The following is a 25,377-nucleotide window of genomic DNA, read 5'->3' as shown; positions in this document are numbered from 1 at the left end:
AACACCGTGCTTTAGGTTGTTCAATAATAAAATGTTAAATAATTTTGGTAGATCCAATAACTCTTGACTTTTCCTATGTAGTAAACAATTGTCCTTTTTCATCTGACTTTTCCTGATTTAGATGCGATAAGATTAAGGCCTATATAATAATATAATACTCTTGGCTTTTCCCTAAGGGTAAAGCTTGGATATAGCACTGCTCTTTCCCTAAAGTGAAGTGAAATGTTTTTTCACATCCATTCTACTCTTACGCTTCCAAACGCAACCTACGTCACGACTCACTCACAAGTGCTGTCCTGAATTGCTTACTAAACATGTGCTACGAAATTTCGTCGTAATTTCCAAGGAATCAAGTCAATCAACTAGTCTACCTTTTTTTTATTATTATTATTTACTTTTTTTAAAAAAAAAAAAAAAAAAACCTTGACTACTTTAAAGGATCCGAAGATCCAGATATACATGGCGCATGAAAAAATGAAAAATAAAAAATTAATAGGTAATGCAATTAAGTAATGAGATGAGATAAGAAATGTTATTTAGTATTCTTTGTTAATGTTTCAGATGTCCTATAAGTAGTTTTATTCCTTAAAATAGAAAAAATTTGAAATAAAGTTACAAAATACAGACCACAGCAGTCTCCTCATTATTCATGAACTTGCTTGGGTAGCAACAGCGCTACCCAACACATTATTTTAATGAAATAAAAGAACACGTCTCTCTCCTCTCTCCTTCACGCCCTTGTCCTCATACATTTGTGTTTCCTGTTCTTCTCCTTCACGTCCTTGTAGACCATTTCTACAGAATTTCTCCCTCTTCTCCAAGGATATACGAGAGAAGTTGTGAATGAAGGACCATTTCTCATAAAAACAAAGAAATCCACAGTGCAACAAGCCAACAAGATATCTAACCCAGGACTATAAAAGCGTATTTCTAGAGAGAGAAAGTAAGAGAGAGGGATTGGTACCAATGGTGGCTAGGAAGGTGAGAATGGCAATGGGGCTGCAAAATTCGCCGGTGCGTTTGAAGTAGGAAACGCCGCCTCCAAAACCACTGTTGCCGTCGCCAAGCTCAACCAAGGTACCCCAGAAAGGCGGTGGTCTCACATCCATTCGGCGTGTACTTCCCACGCTCCTCCACACAGGTCCAGCCCCACCCGCTCGGCGTCACGAAGATGCTTCGTCTGGTGGAAGAGCTCCGCGAGAGAGAGAGTCGCTGTTGAAGATCGAGCGAGCTGCAAAGCAAATCGACTGCTTGGAGGTGAAGAACCAGAGTTTGAGAACGGATGGAGGAGATGAAGGAGAAGACGGGAGAGAAAGAGAGAGAGAAGAAAATAAATGAATAAAAAAAATAAAAGAAAAAATTAAAAATATTATTTTAATATATAGGGAAAGATAAATAAAAGCTGTTGTGAAGTGTTTTTGTATAAGGAAAGAAAAAGTGGTTTGGTTCCCTAAATTTTCTCTAAATTAAGAAAAATGATTGGGAAGCTGCTGCTAGTGCTCTTATAGGTCATTCAATTAACGACGAAATAATGCTTAGCAAAAAAGAAAAATATTAAAGATTTAATGTTTTCAACCACCAGAGCATCACCGCCCAGAAGAAAAAATAAGCATCAAAGTATCACCGAATGATGCAAAGCAAGCATAGGATTTTTTTTATTTTTTTATTTTTTATAATTATTATTACTTTTTTCGTTTTTTGAGCGAGTAAGAACACTTGTAGTGAACTCACCAAAGTTTAGTCAAATTTTGGCTAAAAAGTGCACTTTGGTTATTTTAGCTACCCACTTTTCAAAGACATCAAATATCAAACTCTCTAAATATTTTCTACTTCAAATAAATACTATTTTTTTTATTGTTTTTAAAACAACCACTTCCAACCACTTTTAACTACCATGAAACCAAAATTTATTAAAAATTCAATGTCCATACAGCTCCAAAGTCCAACGCCCATACATCCTCCAACGTGTATTCTTTGGCTTATGAGAAGACTGAGAAAAGGAAAAGAAAATAATAGGATAGAAAAAATAAAACTACTCTAACCCAAAAAAACATCATGTATCTGGCCCAGCAAGAAAATGGAAGCCACATCGCAATTAAGGTATTGTTCCCATCTTATTTTCCTACTCTCCAAACTGACTATGCCTGAAAATTTTACTCTCGCTTTCTTTATTCCCTTTTCCGAGGTTTCTTTTACGTATTTACATCATCAGATACAAAGCAGAACAATTTGTTAGTGAAGTTCCTGCCCTTGGACACGTTCCTGCCCTTGGACACCTCAGCATTGCTAAGACACAAGCCAAGGCAGGAGATGCTGCCACAAGAACTCAACGTGTTAATGGATTTGAGTCCAAGCCAAGAGAGACAGCCACGTGTGTGCAAGCCAATATGATAATACAGCAGCATCCCAACAACTATGCAATCTGTCTAGCTGACTTACAAACAGAAAAGGAAAAGTCCAGCTGCAGAGCGCTTGGCTCAACATTCAAATTAGACTCCATAATTGCAGATCAACGAATGTGTAGCTGCTGCCCTTATGCAGAAAAGGAAACTTCCAGCTGTAGCGAGCCATATCTATCACGATGCAGAAAAGAAAAGGTCCAGCGCCATGAAGCCGTGCCTATCACGATTTGATCTCTAAGGAAATATACATTCAATGTGTATATTAGACATAATTGACAATCCAATATTCTCTGTAATTACCTAATTGCTTGCCTTATTTACTAGGTAGCAAGTCTGTATATAACGACTAATGTACAATGTAAAAATCATCAAGAAAGAAACAATTTTCACATTTGTCCCTAATCTCTTTCACAATTTAGTCACAATCAAAATAATAAGTTTGTTTTCGTTGGACAATAAAGAAAGCAACAATCGATTATTCAATGGCAGATACTCAAGAACCAACAGCATGACAACATAAATTCTAGAGCAAATTCTTTGGAAACCGAAACCAAGTCAAACTCAACTTCAAAAAGGCAATGAACTTCAAGAAATGAGTTTCATTCACTAAGTTAAACACCAAATTCAGCCGCCAAAGAACATACCTAAAGCCCAGAGAAAGTTACAGAGAAAATATCAAATAAACCCAGCAAATATTAAACAAAATATCTACCCAAACCTGCAAGTGGTCAATCTGTTAAGATTACTAAGAGTGAAATCCAAGCACAACAGGTTGCAGACAAAAAATAGCAGATCCTTGGAAGAGAATATTTTCATTATCAAAAAGACTATGTTTTTTGGCCTTCAGCATAAGAGAACACCAAGTTAGTTACAAGGGCTACAACTTGATTGAATCAATACGAAAGGAGTAAGGCCACAACTTGAGAAATAACAGAAAGCAACAAGATTGAATCATATGAAGCCCTCAACTCCACATCCCCCAGGAAAAACAACAGATCCTTGGAAGACAAATAAGGCATACGCATAACCCGAAACCCACAAGCCAAATGTAACCAACCAACGATTGTTCACATGGAAATCCAACGCCCATCTTGCTGCTCATCAAAGCAGAGTGTTGGCAGAATGGATGAATGAGTTTGATTGCTCTTTTCATCATCAGTTTTGCACTCACATTGATTGACACAATAAACATGTTTTTAAGCACACCACATTCACCAAATTGGCAGAGACAGTGAGAGTAGCAAAACCAACGAAGACACCATTGCTTTTCGTCTATTTGCACCCATTCTCGTCTTATACCTCTGTTCCCCAACCACAACATTCCAATGAAACAAATGTATCCAAGAAACCCATAACCAAAACCCAGTAAATCATTTGTAACCCCTTCAACCACAAAGCACACAAATTTATCTCAACCAGTCTAGCTCTAGAAAGCACAAAAAACTACACTAAATAAAGGGCATTTTTAACAAGAACATGCGTCAATCACATAGATTAATCGTATATAACTGATTATAGTTGAAAAAGCAAAAAGGAAAACCCATTTCTAACAAAATTATATGCAGAACCCTTTTCAACTTTCACTTATCTAACGAACAAACTTACAAAATGTCTCTCTCTAAGTTTCTGTTGGTAGGTTTACAATTAACTAAAAATTATCACGGAACTCGGCCACAGACAAGAGGAAGAGAGATTCAAAACCCAAACACCAAAATCAAAATATGAGATTCAAAATCAAAACCCATAAAATCAAAACAAACCTGGGATTCAAAAGCTTGCAGAGGTGATTTGTGAGAAAAGGTGCGAAGGAGCTCCAATTTTTGCTTCAAGAGATCGAGAACGCGGGAAGGGTAATAAACAAATGGAAAATAAGAAGAGACGAGAGGAAATTGGCTCAGCAGAACAGACGAGCCATTTCAGCACTCATCAAATTTCCTGTAGCAGAGACGAGTTCATTGTAGACACGATTTTGATGAAACTCAGCTGATTTTGAAGATTTCCTCACTTTGACGAGTTCACTACAAGTGCTCTAAGCATAGATGCCGATGAAAGTTTGACAGAGACATGACAACTGAAAAGGATCGATATTTATGTCCGACAGAAATTGTGTACCGAATGTAATATATTTTTCTCTGAACACATGATAAAAAAAACAAAAATATAAATAAATAAATAAATAAAATAAAATAAAACTTATTTTAGAGTAGGATTGACTATTTGAAGGTCTGGGGTGGAGTTTTAATCGATCCGGGCATATTAAGGTTTCGTTTGGTTTTGTAAAATAATTATTTTATTGAAAAATAAAATAGTTATTATTAAGAAAAAAAAAAGAGTGAAATGAAATGATTATTTCTAATCTTTAGTTTGGTAATAACTCATTTACTTTAATTGGAATCCAATCAAAATTATTAAAAAAAAACTCCACATTATATATTGATGTGCAAATTTTAATACTCGCAAGCGCACGAATTGTTTGCAATATAATGTATGTGTAAGTGCGAAGTCGAATCTACAGGGAATTGAGTTGCAAAAATTAATTTCTATATAAACTAATTTTATCTTAACCTAGTTCCGAATTTTGAGATTTTATAATGTAAAATAAAAAAACACTAAGGTTTTAGAATCCACCTCACCATATCAAATAACACATTCTTGTATTTTATTCATACACTCGATAAACAATTAAGACATATTCATTATTCAAGGTTCCGTAAAAATTATATTAAATCATTCAATGAATCCAACTTAATAACAAATCACAACGAATACCCAATTGAAATCAAATCATTCAATGTATCCGTTTTGACAAACAAATCACAATGGATATCGTCTTTCAACCAAATCATTCGATGTATCTATCGGTCAAAACACATTGAATATCCAACTTTTCATAAATAATCATTCAATCAAAAGACATAAATCAATTAATTGAATATTGGACTTGAACAATAATTTGATAAATATCGGAGTTGCATAAGATAAAATAGCAAGAATGAAAATATTATCAAATGTGAGGTTTCATCCTCAACCTTAGTTAAAAAATTAATTAATCATCACTAAAAAGAAAATACTAAATTTTATTAAGAACATAAAAACAAAAACTTACAAAGAATAGAAGCCAAAGAACTCAGCTGCTGCTATGTACAATGTTAGAATGTGTTTTAAGTGGTACCTAGCGGAGGGTATTTATAGCAGAAGATTAGGTTAAACCTAACTTTTACAAAATGACATATCTACCCCTCTAAACCCTAATAGGAGAAAAGAACACTAGGGTTTAGGCAAGCTTTTACAAAATGGAGCCTCTACCCTTAGAAAACCCTAATAGGCTTGTCAGCAGTCGTCAGTGCATTGGAATCGCACACTTATATTGCAGGGCCTTTATAGCATAGCAGACATTCGAATTAGGAAAATCCTATTTCACAATGATTTGTAGTAATTTGAATTAGCTTTCCAACACCACTGATTTTACTTTAATCAGATACTTTAGCTGAAAGTTATGATCAAAATACTATGACTTGTGCAGAATGTAAAATTTAATCCAATTCGATTTTGACTTTGTGCTTCATTCCAAACTTTGCATTTTTCACTTTAAAATTGTCGTTTTCTCTCAATGATCTAAAAAATACTAAAATACAAAAACTAACCAGAAACATTAAAAAATAATAAAGTTAAAGGTTTAACAAATATAAATTAAGGGGTCTAAATATATAATATTTGACACTCATATATATATATATATATATATATATATATATATATATATATATATATATATATATATATATATATATATATATATATATATATATATATATATTAAAAAAACTTCAATTATTTAAAAAAAAATTGAAAACTAGTGGGTGGCCGACCACTGCTTGTGCCATCCCCAAATGGCGCCGGGCTCCAGCGCCATTTGGGGTCTAGCCGACCATCCATAGGGATAGTGAACCAACCACTGTAAAAGGGGGGTTGGGGTATTGAAAGAAAATAAAAAATAAGAGTGGTTTTTATTTTTATTTTTGGAAAATCTAGTCTGTTCTCATTAGAAGAGCTATTCCTCTCATTTTTTAGAGGAATATGTATTCATCTTCATAAGGGAATAATTATTCCAATGAGAATAAGTTAAACAACTATTCCAAGGCATAGACCCCTACCAAACATAAGAATGACTATTCTTATGAAATAGTCATTTTATTCGAGGGGTTTATTCCATGAACCAAACGAATCCTAAAGAGTTAATTCTAATACAACCCATTGAAATAAATGAATTATACGACACAATTCGTTTGATAAATAAATTATATTGGGTTAATCCAACTTGTTGGACTCATTTAATAAATATTTAAATAAGTACATGTTATGAAGTAATAAGCTCTTGATGCAGTTATGGGGCTAATGGGGGCTGGCGCCTACAAATTTCTTTAAAATGAAATTTTATACGTAAATTTTTTAGGTTTATTTATTTATTTATTTATTCTTCCTCCTCCTTTTTGGTTGTCTTGATCCTCTTCCTGACTTCTTGTTTCCGCTGGCTTCCTCTTTTTTCTTCCTTTGTCGTAAATGAGCACCAAAGGTCAGGCCCTTCTTCTGCTTGGTGTTTTGTGGTGAAGAGAAACGTGTAATAGATGGCGACTCCGTGTAAGAGGAGCAATGTTGCATAGCCAAGGTTCTATGAGTATTAACGCAATTGACGCATATAAAAAAATGAAGGTGTTTGGTGAAGAGTTTTGAGAGTTTAGAAATAAAAAAATGAATTGATTAATTTGATATAAAATCACATTAATCAATTCAAAATGAGAAATGATCCCTACACTCATTTCTCACAACAGCCCCACAACAAGTTGACGTGGCTGGTACTATTTTATTATTTTTTTTGTTTTGTTTTCTTTTCTTTTTGTAAAAAAAAAATAAAATATTACCAGCCACATCAGCTTGTTGTGGGGCTATTGTGAGAAATGAGTGTAGGGATTATTTCTCATTCAAAATAACCAAAAAATTATAGATTTAACGAGTGGACAATGCTCACTATTACCAAATTGGTAAAGTTGCTGGAGAGTCATTTTAGACAATTTCATCAAATTAACTAATTAAAAAGTTTTTTTAACGACTAATAGAAATGCTCTAATAACACTTTCTAAAATGTGTTTATTTATTTTTTGTTACGCTGGCCAAATAAAATGAGTAGCACCCCACTTTCAATGGTTTAAGCGAAGATTCCGAAGAGAGAGTTGGAAGCGACGAGAGACAGTAAGGGTAGGTGAGGTACATTTTTTGGTGGAGAAAAGGTATGGCCTTGTTTGACGGTACACAGTAATGTAAATACTGTTTATGTACTTCTTTTTTCACTTTTTCATATTTTTTTAATACCAATTAACATTAAAACATTTTTACTTTTTTTTTTTTTTTTTTTTTTTTTTTTTTTTCACTTTTTATATCATATTAATAATTTTTTTTTTATTACTATTCAAATAAAAAAATTTACTACAATACAAAACTTTTTTACTTTTCTATACAAATTTTAATTTTATTTTATATCACATCATCATCACTTTTTACTAATTCCAAAATTAACAACTAGCTACTATGTTCTGTTCTGTTTTGTACATGTCTTTGTCAAACAAACCCATAATTGCAAGCTCTACAAACAATTACTTATCTAAAAAATTGCATAAAAAATCCCCATTTAAATAATTTAGAGAAAAAAATGTAAAATCATTTCCTCTCGTTTACTTGATTTGTAATATTTTTTATTTATTTTTTAAGTATCAAAATGAACATATAGCTTCTTGGGATATACATAAATGACAATTTATTTTTCTGATGTCAAATTTGGTAAAAATACTTGATGAATTTTGTTAGTATGTCATGTCATAGCCAATAAAATAACGTCATATGTCACTTATAATAAAATAAAAAATATACAAATATATAAAACTAAAAAATTAAAAATTTAATTTAATTTAATTTTTTTTTTTTAAAAAACAAAGAAAAAAGAAAAGAGGTGGCAGAGGGGGTTGCAGGCCACCCCTACAGGTGGCTGAGGGTGGCTCGTAGCCACACCCGATGACCTCTGAGTTGACTGCTGATTTTTTAGTTTTTACTGATTAATGATTATAAAGGATAATTTTAGTTTTTTAATAGTCAAAGTAAAAGTATTTTTTGAAAGATTTTTATCAAATTTTTTTTTTTTTTTTAAAAAAAATTGTTTATTAATAAGAAAAAAAATTGACTTTGTTTAGAGAAATAGAGAGAAATGGTTACTAGCAGTGTAAAAAGACCGATGGATTAACCACACAGTTGCTCCAGCTCACTTTGTTGTACCTTCTATCACTTTTTACTTCGGGGTGGCGTCCTTGGAGGGTAGTAAGGAATAGACGTTCATGGTTAGTGGAAATTTGGGTGGACAAAAAGAAAGCAAGAGTTAAAGGGTAAGCACCAAATAAATGGTGGACCATACTGGCTTGATGGACATGCAGACACTATGATGTATCGTCCCATCTTTAAAATTGATGTCAATTGGGGAAATTTTGCTTTTTGTCTTATTGACATCATTGCCCCTGAGCTACTATTATTTGTGGATTTTAGGCTTTTGGAATATTTAATTTTGAAAGTAATAATGTCAAAATAAAAGTTAAGCGGAAGAAAGTGTGAAGATGCCAAAATAAAAGTTACTTAGAGAATTTTTTTTTTTTTTTTTTCCTATCGTTTTTGTTTTTGTCAAAACAAACATGTTAACCCGAATTATTTAAAACATAAAACAGTTATAACTGATTTATTTTTATGTTAAGTTCAAAATGCCTTTTCAAATTAAAAAAATAAAAAAAAAACTTTCAAAATATATTAACAAACAAAGCTAATAATTATGATTGATCTTGACAATTTCCATTCATTATGAAATTATGTCTAGAGGGAGAGAGAGAGTTTATAAAGAAATCTGATTTGATAGACAGATTAACTGATTCACCTATGGGTTAAACGGACTGATATAGGATGAACTCATTATTGAACAGGTCAAAAAGATTGACCCAATAATAATCCAAACCCAAATCGAATTTTAAAATTGTATAAAAAGGTTGCCAATCTTATAGACAAAAATGGGTTTGGCCACCAGAACCACACCCCCTAAACCCTCCAAAAGCTTCTTTTTTTTTTTTTTATTTTTTATTTTTTATTTTTAGAAGGGACTACAGAAAGTGAATATTGTGAAGAGAGAGTTGGAGGGACCACAGAAATTGAGGTTGGGTGAGAGACACGGGATCAGGTATGGTGCTCGCTTTCCACAAAAATTGGTTATCTGAAAAATAGCATAAAAAATTCCTGATAATGGGGATTTATAATTTATTACATAAATCCATCAGATTTTAAAACTAATCTTAATGGAAGGGCCCACAAAATAAATAAATTAAAAAAAAAATTCAGGTTGGCGCCACGTGTAGGTACCATATTCGACGTTTGTCTTTATGTATATAATGATAAACATTCCCATCTTCCAAGACTCGAAACTTCATATTTCTGCACGCTTTACGGGAAGTTGCCGTAACACTTGCTATTTGTGAAATATCTTTTTGAAGGAAAACTGGATCTAGGGTTAGGTGAGAGAGAGAGAGAGAGACTGTGTGTTCTTTTGCGTTTGAGAGAGAGAAAAAGAAAGAGAGAGAGAGAGAGAGAGACGAGCGCATCATGGAAGAGAGTGGGATTGATAGCATTGATGCAATACATGAGGGCAGAAGGTCGCCCCTTCTGGCACCGGACATTGAGCCGGATTCAGGATGCGAGCCATCGTCGTGGAGAATCAATCTACAGGAATTCCCGTCACTGCCAGAGAGAGGAGATGGCGATCATGGTTCCTACAATCTTCGCCGCCTTCTTCATACCACAAGTAAGCCTTCTCATTTTTGTGATCATGTCCATAAATATTTCGTATTATGTTCAGAAACCAATTATGTGCTTCAAAAATCCTTTGCGCTGTAACAGCAGCTAGATCTTGGTGCTCTTGTTTCTCTTATACAACAGCTAGTTCTTTGGTATGCTTGTTTTCTTGTATAATTCTTCGTGAACGAGGAATTTCTTCTTTCTCCAATAAAAATTATTATTATTCATTAAAAAAAAAAAAAAATCATTTGGGGCCAAAGTGGTAAAATGCCTTGGAGTTGGTGGCATCCAATCACGTATAACATTTGAATCTGCAAACAATTTCTCGGGTCGGCGAAATTGAGTCTTACCCAATCCGTATACGGGGCGAGGTTTATCCTTAAGAATAAATAAATGAATAAATAATCTGTATATGTACTCCTGCGTCCCCATATATATGTGGGGTACATCTTTTTTTTTTCTCTTTTGATTTTGACTTGATAACCGAGTTGGCTCAGTCCCGCCAAATTTCTGATCCATATGACTCGGAATATGTGATAGTTAGCGGTAGATTTTCAACTATTTTCTTTATATTTAATGAATAAAATTACTTTTTGCTTCTCAATTAAAAAAAAGGGATAATTGCACCGTTGGTCCATGTGGTATACCATAATTATTTTTCACTCCCTATGGTTTAAAAAGTTTATGGGAGGTCCCTATGGTAAGCAATAATTACAAATTGATACCTGGCGTCAAATTTCGTTAAAATTTTTAACAGATTCTGTCAAATGCCACGTCAGCGTCACGTGTCGCCAGTAAGATGGCGACACGTGTCCATCTTAATAAAAAATATAAATTTTTTAAAAAATAAATAAATATACTTATTTTTTTTTTAAAAAAATTCAAATTCAAATTAAAAAAAAAAAACAAAAACAAAAAAAAGAAAGCAGCAAGGGGTGGCTGGAATAATTACACCCCTTGCTTCCCCTTTTTCTTTCTTTCTTTTTTTCTTTTTTCTTTCCCTTTTTTTTTTTTTTAAAAAAAAGGTATTTTTATTTATTTTTTAATAAATTTATATTTTTTTATTAAGATGGACACATGTCGCCATCTTATTGGCGACATGTGGCGCTAACGTGGTATTTGACGGAATCTGTTAAAAATTTTAACAGAATTTGACGTCAGGGATTGATTTGTAATTATTGCTTACCACATGGACCTCTTATGAACTTTTTAAACCATAGGGAGTGAAAAATAATTATGGCATACCACATGGACCAACGGTGCAATTATCCCTAAAAAAAATACCCCATAATAGATTTCCTTATATTTTCTTATATTAATTAAATATTAATTTTTTATTCTTATTTTATTTTATTTTTTATTTTGTTTCTCTTTTTCTACTTTTTCTCTTTCCTATATCAATTAAATATACTTTTTTTTTATATTAAAATAATACATATGGAAGGAATAGTAGACATGTATACATAGGGAATTACTATTCATTCGTAACCCTTTCATTTAAATATAGAGCATCTAGTGTGGAAAGTTTTTTGATTTTTTCATGAAATTTTTCTTAAATATAGAAAATGGAACCAATATAAAGTAACTACTAGTGCTCTTATGTTATTTGCGTGGTGGCCTATTGGCCCAATGGGAGGGGAGTTAGGTGCTCATTTTATGGGCTGAGGTGGGGATGTCGTAACGTTTATATAAGCATATTTGCAAAAACAGACCTTCTTCATGGCGTAGGCCTTTAAGTGTTAATTGGGCCAAGGCCTTGGCCCAGGCTTCTTTATGGTATTGCCAATATCAAAAGAAAAGAGTTGGTGCTTAGCTTTTCTTCTTCTATTTACCCATCTTTTGATGAAATTCAAAAATGTTAAATTTTCATTAATGCAGAATTCTCTGTAGTTTGGGCTATCTAAATGGAGTCTTGAATGTTCATTCTATTGGCTCATTGTGGCAAAATTTACTTTGAACATGATATATTTGGGGTCAATATTGCACCTTTGGAATGCTTAGCAAAAAAAGAATGCAACTTTTGGAAAGTTGATTATGACAAGGAACTGCGTGCACCTACGTAACTGTTGGTGGAGTGACCCACAGTTACCTCACGCCGCCTACCGATCTGCTAGAGAGAAAAGAGGTTAGAGGGGTTTGCCGAAACTAGATCCAGCAAGACCGCTCAAGTTAGTTGGTGAGAACGAAGAGAAAATTTTAGCAGTCTTAATAAGGCAAAATTTGGTGTACCTAAGTGAGTGGCCTCTCTTTTTTATAGGTTGTTGTCTCTTGCCCTTTCTCTTTTGGGTTTGAAGGACTCCCGCCAACAATTTGTTGTTGACGTGGAGATTCTCTCCCTAAATCTGTTGGGAAGGGATGCATGGTGTGGTTAGGCAGTTAGCTGAGTTGGCGGAGTGAGGAATCGACCGTTGGGCGTTATTTCTTGACAAGAATGTGCTCGGATCCTTGTTGGCTGTCTAGGTTGTGGGCCACCAGACCTTATGGGCTTATCGGTGGGCGACCATTGGAAGATCGTCAGTAACTAAGTCCTCCTGTAGTCCCCCCAATTCCCTTGAACGATTGGGTTGATAATCGTCCATGAGAATTTTGTTTGTAGGCCCATAAGTAACCAGGCCCTCCACTAGTCCTCTAATTTTCTTGAATGATTGGGCTGATAGTTGTTCATGAGAATTTTGGTCATGTTTGGAAATGCCCCGCCGTGTGCAAAGTAGTGGGAGAGAGAGATTTTAATTTTTTTTTAACATTTTTCACTATCAATCAACATTCAAACTTTTTTTACTTTTTATATCATATCAATAATTTTTTAATTACTATTCAAATAAAAAATTCACTACAATACAAATATTTTTTACTTTTCTATACAAACACTTTTTATTTTATATCACATCTATCACTTTTTATAATTTTAAAATTAACAATCCACTAACAACTCGTTATTCTATACATGTCTGTCATTTACCAAACAAGGCCTTTGTCTATAAGGCTGTCGGTGGGAGCTAACAGAACTTTGATTAGTCCTGCGAAAGTCATGATAGTTGAAGCCTTGGAATGGTTATAGTTCGTTTGGGTATTGAATCCAAATATTATTCAAATTTACTGTGCGAATTACGAAATTTGACTTTGTGAAATAAAATTTGAAAAAGTTACATAAAATATGATTTTTTTTTTAAAAAAAAAATAGAATATTATTTACTTTTTAAAAAAATAAATCATATTTTATTAAATTTTTTAAAATTTTATTTCATAGAGACAAAACTTTTTAATTCTCACCTCCTTGAATTCGAATATTATTCGAATTCAACAACCAACTGAACATTCTTAACACGTGCTGCTAGTCGTAAATACGTTGTGACCGAATAATGAGATATGCATTTAATGCTTTTGGTCGTGAAAAGGTGTCGTCCAAACGTTCGTTGCGTGTCGAAGACAGGTAACACATGTTGTCAGGTGGCGCCATAATGCTAGATGCATTGGGAACCGATGGGTGTTGTGCTGAGTGCGTCGCCTTCCCCATGAACGACATGTGGCGATGGAGCATCAATCGGAGGACTGTTTTTGAAATGAAAAAAATGTATGTTGGTGTCGGTCCCCTTGATTCACGCGTACGACGTGAATAAAAGGGTTTTGAATGTCCATTCTTCCTTTCTTACTTTCACTTTCTCAAGTTTTGGCATTTTGCTTTCTTCTCCACCTTCTTCGTTCATTATTCCCGTCGCAACTCTCCGTTGTTGTAGTCACCAATGTTGCTTTCATCTCTATCTGGTTATAGTTTTTCCATGGCTAATGGTGGTGGTCAAGGATCTGTCAATGATGGTGCAGTTGGTGGATTCGTTGGTGGTAGTTGGCGATCGAAGACAAGGATGATGATGCTGGAGGAGATTCGTTGTTGCTTCGCTCCATTCTTGTTTTGGCTCCTATTCAGTTGAGGCCCAACGCTTAGCTGATCATGATTGCAAGTTGCGGAGTCTGGTAAAAAAATTTCATGGAAAAAGGTCGTAAGAACTTTCTTCTGCCATGTTCTTGTACATGCATTAGCCCCTTCCCCTTTGGAAACACCCTGGGGTGTTAGTTTCCACTCTCACCGTCAAGACTGACGGTTGGTTGTCTTCCCGGGGAGGTTATCTAGTTTGAAGAACTGGGACACTCAATTCTTTTTACGCTTCTGGTGCCGGTTTGGAGTCCGCCGATGGGAAAGCTTTTAACTGTAGGTGGGGAGTTCCCCACAAAGGAGGTAATAGTAGCAGCAATAAATTTTTTTTTTCCCACTTAACATATGTTTGCCGGTGGCATCGACTGAGGAATTGCCTATCACCGACCAGCAGGAGGCACGATTAGAGCGATTGTTGGCGTGGGCGCAAAGTGAGGACGGAGAGAAAAAGAACCGGTGGGTTGATCTTGACTGGGTGTTAAGAGATGAGCACCTGGACGAGGCCCTAGGGTACTAGGGATTGAGTAAGCTCTCAGCTGAAGAGCAGAAAGAAAGGAAAAGAAGGGTTGCAGCTGCAACTAACAAATTCTGCCTTTATGGTTCAGACCCAGGTGTTATACCAAAAGCGTCGTCGATCAAAGCTTCTCGGTCCAAGCTAGCGGGAGGTGCCTCCCCTTCTGTTATCCAAAAGAAATGTCCTGCTATGGGGGGAGCTAAAGGAACGCCCAAGAAGAAGTCCGTCAAGGCCCATGTTGAGGAGGCGTCGAATATCGCTGGTGGGCCAAGAGAAGACCAAGTCAAGAAGAAGAAGCCCAAAAAGAAGGCAGGGGTTTTTTGAGCCATTGGATAGAGGCTCCGGGGAGGCAGTTGCAATTGTACTCCCGTTGGTCACCGAATGCCCGTTGGTTGTGGCATGCCCACTGGCTGCTGACATCCGGTAGGAGGAAGAAGATGAAGATGATGTCCCCATCATCGTTCGGCGAAAGACTAGTGCTGAAAGGCACAACACCAATTTCGTGCCAAGCCCAACACCTGTTGGGCCGTTGTTTTCACAAGTCGACTGAAGGTCAGGGAACAGGGGTAGGTGGGCCATCTCAACCTTACAAATTATCAATGAGGCCGATGATGATGATGGCATTTTGAAAACCCACCTATCGTTGATGACCGTCGGGAAGAAGGAATTGAGGATGAGATGGCTCGAGCCATGGGGGCACAATTCTCCTGTCGTGCCATGTTAGGAAGGTGGTGTGCCGACGGGGATTGATGCTCCTCGTAAAAGGAAATTGAAGTTCCGTTCAGGGCATCGACTTAGGTGTTGGCTCTTCGAAGAGCAGACATCTTCTGAAAGTGTTTTAGCGGGAACATCAATTGAAGCTAAGGCGCAAATATGTTCCTGGTACCAACAATCGTACACCAGCTAGGCTCAACCAGAAGGCAGCCCGAGCCCATTTGGAGTGGTATTGTAAGCATGCTCCCCACGTTGACCTTTTTGACCAACTGGATCTCGATGAGTTTGACTTGGTGAGTTTCGCAAGCAAATAACCTTTTACCGGAACGGGGATTCTGGAAGAACCCTTTGGAGAGGGATCTCCGTTGAATATTACCCCTCTAACGATTGCTCGACCACACGAGCCAGAGACATGTAGTTGGATCTAGTGATTCTGACTGCGATCGTCAGGACAGCGGGTCATCATTGGTTGAGGAGGTACAACTAGCGCCCAGTAGAGAAGAGGTAGCATCTTTGGCAAGGATTGACCAACAATTGATGGGAGAGTGGCAGCTGGTTTTGGCGCCCGAACCATTCACTTAGGCTGAAGTGAGAGGAATGATGTAAAAGGAGTGGCTTTCGTCACTCAATGTGCCAATTGGGTCAAACCTATCTTCAAGTGAGGGGCAAATATTGAATATTGACACTTTGGGGGCCGCTGTGGTGGGATCATCCCTGGAAACTTACAAATATGGCCCTATAATTTTAGAACTGGTGGCGACGCCGAGGGGCGTGATCGAGCCTCCTTGTGGTAATGAAGGAAGGCTTTCATCGCCAGAGGAAGAGGGTCCCCTGGAGGCGGGTATCCTAGAGCCAAGGGTAGTGACACCGGTGGGCTCTTCAAGTGGCCCTTGAACTGATGGCTAGGAGCGAGTTGATCCTAAGGTACTCGTTTGAAGAGGTTAGTGGTGCCGAGAGTGGGCCCTTTGATTTTCTAAGTGATCTTATTGAAGTCCTTCGAGGCTTCATTCCCACCAGGTGCTCGGAAGAAGATATAGGGGACTCTGATGACTTAGCGCTGAAAGTGCGCGAAAATTATTCACTTATGGCCATATTTGTTTGTGATTTAATACACTTTGTTGCGTTATTGGTCCAACAGATTGCTTTGCAAGTAGTGGTCCTTTGTGGTGGAGGTCTATGAGCCGATGACCTACAAGCGCTGCCCTAGTAGCAGGCCTGTTTTGTGATTTGTCTGATGTGGAAGTCCTCAAAGGTCAATTAAGACATGTTGAGGAGCGGGCAGGCTGACTCAGCGTTAAAGGATGGCTGCATTTTACTTTTCTAGTTTAAGAAGGAAGCTAGAGATAAGGATGGGGATGGGGTGGGGAGGGAGGACTGAGCTTTGATTATAGGCAAAGCCTTTTGAGACATAGCTTTTAGAGACCAAAAAATAGCAAAGCAGTTTTAGGACTTCAAATGTGACTGATATATGACAGTAGTTTCTAACAAAGCAATTTAATGATTCTTCTGATGATGCCATCAAATACTGCTTAGCATCAACTATATAGTGTGGTGTAAAAGCATTTATATGGAGTCTATCCAGTTCTGTTCTTCAGCTGTCATGAAATCAGGAAAATAGTCCATGAATGGTGTGGCATCCCATATCTGGTGAAAATACATGCATGGATAGCTAGCGTAGTTCGATGCAGCAATTTTCGTCAACATTGTGTCCTTCAGTATACCTGAAATGGACCATGATTGCCATCAAATCCAATGAGAAACTAAATTCTAGAAAATATGATCCTGAAATCATTGATGCTTACAAACTGATTGTTTAATGGTGGCCCGAAGTTGGATCATCTCAACTTTGTTATGTGTTTACAGCAGCCACTCATGAATAAACTATTGATCTTTAGCCCTTGCATTTTGAAGCTAACTTTTTTTTGTTAGATGTCTATTGTGTTCTTCCATTTACCAACAGGGGCATTATACGTTTGTTGCTCTTAAAATTTCTGAATGATGGAGTCAGAAGGCTTTAGAGAATATCCTTTCACTCTTTTGGGATGATACAGATAGAGCAACTACGGATGATCTGAAAACTTGGAAGATCCTCTTGGGAGTTTTGCAGAGGCATTTGACATATTGCTCTTTTTCTTTTTCTCAGTTGTTATACTTGGAGTTTAAGATCAGAATCATTGAATGTTTTCTTATTCACAATGTACTAAATGTACAGTTCTTTGGGAAAACGAAACATCAGCATTTGACGAATTTGGATGCTTCCATTCACCTCCTTGTCCCTTTAGAAGTTGATGACATAATTGAAACATTTATTCTTGACTGTAGGGAAACGCAACAAGATTGCTGATTATTACAAGAAGCAAGAAAGGCTCCTTGAAGGGTTCAATGAGATGGAGACCATGGTTGTAGCAGGTTGTCTGCCTAGTCTAACAGAGGTTGGTTGTTTTGCTTTCTTTTATTCTTTTCATTTCGTTTAAATCTGAACCTTTCATAAAGCTGGCAATGTTTTATTGGATTTAACTATTCCTAATGCTGGTTGCTAAAGTTCAACACGATTCAGTTTAGGGGACATAATTTCATACAGCATGTAGGCCATGCACCAACCTGCCCCCCCCCCTCCCCCTTTTTTTATTTTTATTTTTATTTTTTTCCAACTTTTCATTATTCGTTCAAGTTAATGATTTTAAATGCATGTTTATTATGGTGGTGCTAATTGGCACTTGTGGAATAAAAGAGGCTGGTAATTTGTTAGTTTGATAATGGCAACTATTTCAATTCATGTTTTGCTTTTCTATGACCTATTGTGACCATATGAAGCTGGTTCATGAAAAGTTCAAGCTTGCCTCATATACAACCTAGCGCCCCTATAAACCATGCAATATTTTTCAACTAAAATCCTTCTCGTCTCCTATAAAACATAAAACAGAAACTGATATGTGTTTATTTGTTAATATATGTAAACGTTATTCTCAGGATGAGATGAGGCAGCTTGTAAAGAGTGAGAAGATGGCGGTGTATGTATCAAACATAGCTAACTTGGTGCTCTTTGTGGCAAAGGTTTATGCTTCTATTGAGAGCAGATCACTGGCGGTTATTGCCTCAACCATGGATTCGCTCTTAGATCTCTTGTCAGGGTTTATATTGTGGTTCACTGCCCATGCCATGAGAAAGCCAAACCAGTATCACTATCCAATTGGAAAGAAACGGATGCAGCCAGTGGTAAGTTTTCCAATCCAATAATAATTATTGGTGCTTCTGGAAGTAACTTCGGATAAATTTATATTTTTAGGTTCTCCATTCCTGCAATCAGTTGGATAAGTTTTAGTCGCACAAAGTCGCATAATTCTCTTCTTTCTGTTCATTAGTTTAAATTCTTTTTTTGATAAGTATAATCAAAAAATACTTTAAATTCAGCTGAGTTAAATAGAAAATGCTACTCTTTTAGCTCCCTCCATCTTTCCTTTTTGCAATTCTTTTTAAGTGCAGATTCCGATAGGTAGAAGTTGTTAATGCTGCTAATGAGAAGTCGTGCGTACGTGTTAGTGTTCCGTTTGTGCCTCATTTGGTTGCTAAGGAATTGGTGAAGAAAATTTTTCTTCTTAAACTAATTAAACTTGCAAACCCCAAGTAATTTTGAGAATATATCTTTTTTCTTTTTCCATTTCATCAATCCTTCTTGTGTTCAATGAGGGAAATAAAGCGCAATGCTATTTCCACTGTTATTAGAATTGCTTCAGCTATGTCTTATGCAGCAAATGTTAAGAGGGAAGAGCATAAGAGGCATGTAACGGTGTTATGCTACAGTTTATTTTATTGCTAGAAGTTTGGAATTAATGTAATACAAGTCTACAGATTTCATCAGGTTCGTGCTATAGACTTCTCATTTTGTTATCGGAATATTGGGCTTAGAATCTATTAAGTTCATAAATAACTAGCATTGGTTTTCTTTACAGAGTTATTTTAATGAGAAAATGCGAGGGACCCATAGCTTTTTGCTTCTGTATACCAACTATAAATAAATACAACCTAGTCTTGGGAGTCAAATTACAAGCAGTCAAACAATCTAGTCTTGGGAACAAGTAGCATTGGTTTCAGGAATTGTTTTGGAATGTAGGTTCAAGAGTGACTATGACTCATGGGAATGTGGCCCCAAGGCATGCTAATAATTCCATCCGATAGGTATAAGCACTGTGTTATACTAATTTATCTTGAGTTTGCAGGGAATCATTGTTTTTGCATCAGTAATGGCAACTCTTGGATTGCAGATACTGATTGAGGGTGTTCGAGAACTCATGTCAAAGGTATGCGACTTTGTTCTTATGCGTATTTGAGAAGGGTTTTGAAAATTAGCCACCCTTAGTTTCTCATCAGAGGTCCAACGTGTCCCCTGTTAGTGTTACCTCACGAAAAAAATGACATAGGTCTTGAAGTACCAACCAAATGTATGAGTTCCTAGTTAGATCACAGTCTGAGTCAGTGATTCAACGTTTTGAAATGATTGTTTTAAAGATTTAATTTTCTGATTGGTTTAACATAATTTCCATTTCATGTATTGATTACAGTCCAAGCCTGAAACGGATCCCCAGAAGGAGAAATGGATGATTGGTATAATGGTCTCTGTAACAATTGTGAAGTTTGTGCTCATGGTCTATTGTCGCAGATTTAAAAATGAAATTGTTAGGACCTATGCACAAGATCATCTTTTCGATGTTGTTACAAATTCAGTTGGTTTGGCAGCAGCTGTCCTGGCCATCCGATATTACTGGTGGATTGATCCTACTGGAGCTATTTTAGTGAGTTCATAACCAACTTTATTTTCTTTATTTCTTTATTTATTTTTTGTCATTGTTGTAGCTTTTTACTGTACTTTTTTATTTTAGTGTCTTTTCCTTGCATTAGCATGGTGCTGTGTAAGTGGGTTGAGGATGGAATTTTTGTTCTTCTTGGAGTGAAACCTTAGTCTATCTTTATATGATGATTTCTTGAACCTGTGATACAGATAGCATTATATACAATGAATACATGGACGAAGACAGTCATTGAGAATGTATGGTCACTAATCGGAAGAACAGCACCACCTGAGTTTCTGGCAAAGCTAACATTTTTAATATGGAACCACCATGAAGACATCAAGCACATTGACACAGTTAGAGCGTATACTTTTGGTAATCATTATTTTGTGGAGGTTGACGTAGTTTTGCCACAAGACATGCTTCTGAACAAAGCACATAATATTGGTGAGACACTTCAAGAGAAGCTTGAGAAACTCCCTGAAGTTGAGCGTGCTTTTGTGCATATAGATTTCGAGTATACTCATAGGCCTGAACACAAGATCACAACTTGATGGCACTAGTGATGACTGATGATCATGATGGCCGCAATGATCATATCCCAGCCTTTCCAAAACACAATGGCCTTCAAATAATGTTAGAATATAGTTTTTCTATGTTGGGTTTATATTTTCCATATTAGATTATTTCTCATACACGTGATATTGTAATCAAATCATATTACCTAATTTGTATTGTTTTCACTTACCACCTTTCCCCTGTAAATAGGGGTAATAAGAGTACAATGTAGCTCAGTGATTACTAGGGGTGAACGTAGGTGTCTACCGTAACACCGAACTACCTCAAAAACTTTTCTTATCCCACTTTCTCTCTTTCTTTTCACCATTTTTTATTTTTTCGGGTAGCGGTGCTGTGATAACAAGTACTTGCTCTTGTTAGTTAAAAGTGTAAGAGTGCGTGCTGTGTGGCAAGCTCATATCCCTTTGGACTTGTCAGGATCATTTCCACAGCTTGTGTGCCCATATGGAGTTGTGCTCATTTCCGTGTGTACCCGTTTTGTTTATGGAGCTGTTTGGCAACCAAATATAAAATTTTCAATTCCCTTTTCATTTTTCCCAAAAAAAAAAAAATTAAATAAAAAACATTCTAATTTTTTTATACTTTTTACATCACAAAAGTAATAATAATTCATGAGTTAAGTGAAGTTTCTCTTAAAAATTTTAATAAAAAAAAGGGGTAATTACATTTTCTCCCCATGAACTATCAATTTTTGCGCAAAGCCCCCACAAACTACCAACTCGACCAAAATAGAGCATCTAACTACAAAAAACAACTATTTTTCCACCTTTCGTCAGTCAAAGGGGTTAAAACAAATGGTCAACGCGTCACGTGACCGTCACATGCCGCTTTACCGTCATTTTCTTCCTTTTTTCCCCCATGAACTACCACCATCTTCCTCTTTTTCTCCCATAAACTACCACCATCTTCTAACATGCCCCCACGTAAAACGGCATATGACCCGTTGACTATTTCTTTTAACCTCTCTAACTGACGGAAGGGGGGAAAATGGTTGTCTTTGGTAGTTGAATGCTCTATTTTGGTCGAGTTGGTAGTTTATGGGGGCATCGTGCATTTTTTGGTAGTTCATGGGGGGAAAGGTAATTATCCCTAAAAAAAAATATTCATCATAAATATTTAACCACAATTAAAAGATTATGTAATCCAATTTGTGTATTTGTAAATATTATTAAAGAATAATAGAATACTATTTTAAACAAACATTTGTTCTTCATATATAATATTAAATAAATTAACTTTAATATTATTTCTAAAAGTTTAATAGAAAACATTTTTCATAAATACTTAGCTAAAAATAACTACTAAACGCATGTTTTACTTTTTTTTTTTTTTTTTTTTTTTGAACAAGAAAGCATCTTATATTGAAAACCACAAGAAAAATGTGTGGTGAAGAGATAGGGACTAAAGACTCCCTACGAACAATATTATAGATGCTGCATGAAATTTCTTCCATCCAGATTGAATCTACGACATGAGTAACTGTCTGTCTATCTAGAACATGTGCAGCTAAATTAGCCTCTCTCTGGACATGGGCTACCCTAGATGTTCTAAAGGAGCTCAATTTTGTTCTAGTGCCATCAATGAAGTGCCCAAATCTGCTCCACTGTGGACTGGCTTAGTGGATCTCATATACTATTTGCTTTGCATCCCCTTCTAGAATTATGTCATACAAACCTATGTCCTTGCTAAATATCACTGCCTGTAATGCTGTCCATGCCTCTACCATAGTAGGATCAACACATATGGTGTGGGTGGAACTACGAGCAGCCAATATGAAACCTTCAATATCTTGAGCGATAATCCCCAAACCCATACACCCGTTCTTCTTGTCGACTATTGCATCCCAATTAACTTTGATGATACTCAGGGGAGGCGCCTGCCATTGAACTGCTGTAGTGGAATTTGTGATCACTTACCTTTGAAACTCTTCAAGGGAGGCTGTGGCCTCCTGAACCACTTGAGTAGGATGGGTAAGGTCCCCTCCATGTACCAAGGTGTTCTTGCTAAACCAAATACTGCGAACCAGCATAGCTACAAAGGAACTCTTTAAATACAAAGGAAAAACTAATCCCCAAACTGCTGCTTTTTCACAATCGGGATGGGCCACAACCCCACACATCTTGTGCATAAGGGCAAGACCACAAAATATGAACCGTCGTTTTATCCTCGCAACAAATAGGACACAACATATTGGGCACCACCCTCCTTCGGTACAAATTTTCTTTTGATGGAAGAATATTATTACAAGTTCTCTAGAGGAACATTTTGATGGCATTGGAAACATTGAGGCTCCATACTGTCTTCTAGATTTTGCAACCCTCTTGGGCCCGAAAGCACCCTCCCTTACTTAGAGCTTGTATATCATTCTCCGTGTGGTATGCACTTCTAACAGAAAATAACCTATTTGTAGTGCATCGCCATATCAAGAGGTCTCTTGGTTGAAGTGGGCTCAAAGGGATGTTGCAAATGGTCCGAGCTTCTTCTGCTATAAATATTATCGAGATCAATGTCGTATTCCAGCTCTTGGTTTCAATGCCAATGAGTTCACTTACCTTTGCATCCTTAGGAAATAAGCTTCTTGGAGACTAGACGGCAAAATAAATTGGGGTTGGCAACTAGCGATCACCCCAAATCCGAATGTCTCGCTCATCTCCCACTCACCAAATCATCCCATTGATAACCACATGTCAAGCAGAAAGCATTCTCCTCCATGCATACGATGGCTGATTCCCTAATGAGGCTTCCAAGATATAACACATAGGATAGTATTTTGATTTGAAGATGCATGCTGCTAGGGAATTAGGGTTATGCATCAGCCGCCAAACTTGCTTAGCTAGGAGAGCTTTGTTGAAAATAACCAAGTCTCTAAACCCCAGCCCACCTTGGTTCTTAGAGAAACCCATCTGCGCCCAATTCATCTAGTGAATCTTAGATATGTTCTCTTGATGGCCCCACAAAAAATTCTGCATCATCCCATTGATCTCCTTGCAAAGAGAGAGTGGAAGCTAAAAAATGCTTATGCTATACGTAGGAATTGCTTTGATGACTGCTGAAAATATCTCCTTCCTAGCTTGAGATAAAAACTTAAGCTTCCAACTATTTATTCGAATTCAAACTATCTTTGATGCTTTGAAAAGCCTGAACCCGTGACTTCCCAACAGGAGCGGGTAGGCCAAGGTCTTTGTCATACCTTTAAGTAGCTAGTAAACTTGAAAGACAAGTGATTTCTTGACGCTTAGTAACACTAGTATTACAGCTGAAGAAGATAGAAGTTTTGCTCATATTCAGTCGCTGCCCCAAAGCTGCTTCATACCTCTTCAGTATCTTCAAGATTCTGCGCCACTCTACGAAGTTTGCCTTACAGAACAGAAGACTATCGTTTGCAAAGAAAATATTACTGAGCCGTGGCCCGTGCTTGGAATTTGGGACCCCAGTAATACTCCCTATTGAAGAAGGGAGCTGAGTGCCTCAGCACAGATGAGGAACAAATATGGTGATAACGAGTCCACTTGACGAATGCCTCTAGTTGGCTGGATATCAACCATCGTTTGGCCATTTATCACAATTGAATATCAAACAAAATGGACACAGACCATAATCGGTTTGATCCAACGCTAAAAATACCCATACACCTCATGACTGCTTCTATAAAATCTCATTCCACTCTATCGTAGGTGATGAGTGCCAAATATTGCATATTTGAACCCCCTAATTTGCATATGCTAAACCTTTAGCTTTGTTATTTTTTAATTTTTTGGTTAGTTTTGGTATTTTAGTATTTTGCAGGTCATTGAGAGAAAATAATAGCTTTAAGGTGAAAAATGCAAAGTTTGAAAGAAAGCACATTTTGAGAAGACCTAGATGATGTGGTTATGCTTAACCAAGTCAAGGAAATGACTAAATTGTAATTTCTCTAATTGGAGTCAAAATCAAATTAGAATTCAGATTCTGCACATATCATAGTATTTTGGCCATAACTTTCCACTCAAATATCAGACTAAGATGAAATTAGCGGTGTTTGAAAGCGAACTCAAAATACTACAAATCATTATAAAATAGGATTTTCCTAATTCAGATGTCTACTATGCCAAAAGTGTCCTACAATATAAGAATGCAAATCTGGACAAATTCTATTCCAATTTGTACTATGATTGCTTCTAAATTTGACTATGAGATTGAAGTCCAATTTTTCTAGAAATTCTAGGGGTTCTAGGGTTTGTTTTCTCCCTATAAATAGACATATAAGCCTCAAGAAAAAGAGGGGGAAGCTAGAGACCAAATATATTTTTTGTTCTTTTTAGTTTAGTTTTTCTTTAAGTTAGGTTTTTATTTTCAACAATCATGTGTAGCTAGATTTTCAACTAAGGTTCAAGATGAAGCATCATCAATGAAGAACAACAATACTTCCATGTAAGTTTTTATTATCCGATTTTATTTGGTTCAATTTTTCTATTGTTTTATTTCTTTTCAATGTGTGGAATGATTCTTGGATATCTTTTGTGATTCAATGATACATTTGATGATTTGAGATAATTTCACATAATTGATTGCTTGGTTTTTATTTACAAAACAATTGGATAT

General features: G+C 36.3%; 1 protein-coding gene across 1 annotated transcript; it reads left to right on the top strand.

Annotated features, from left to right (window-relative positions):
• The first annotated feature begins 9,893 nt into the window (after positions 1-9,893).
• On the top strand, positions 9,894-21,080 carry LOC133874770 (metal tolerance protein 9-like). The gene is made up of 6 exons (XM_062312638.1): positions 9,894-10,281; positions 17,753-17,862; positions 18,401-18,646; positions 19,648-19,728; positions 19,990-20,220; positions 20,427-21,080. Exons 1-6 carry the CDS (start codon positions 10,083-10,085, stop codon positions 20,769-20,771), a joined length of 1,212 nt encoding a protein of 403 aa, XP_062168622.1. The 5' UTR covers positions 9,894-10,082; the 3' UTR covers positions 20,772-21,080.
• The last annotated feature ends 4,297 nt before the right edge of the window (positions 21,081-25,377 follow it).

This window comes from Alnus glutinosa, chromosome 8 (genome assembly GCF_958979055.1).
Source record: "Alnus glutinosa chromosome 8, dhAlnGlut1.1, whole genome shotgun sequence".
NCBI classification, from domain to species: domain Eukaryota; kingdom Viridiplantae; phylum Streptophyta; class Magnoliopsida; order Fagales; family Betulaceae; genus Alnus; species Alnus glutinosa.
The sequence above is the reverse complement of the archived record's forward strand: the minus strand, read 5'-3'. Positions and strand labels throughout refer to the sequence as shown.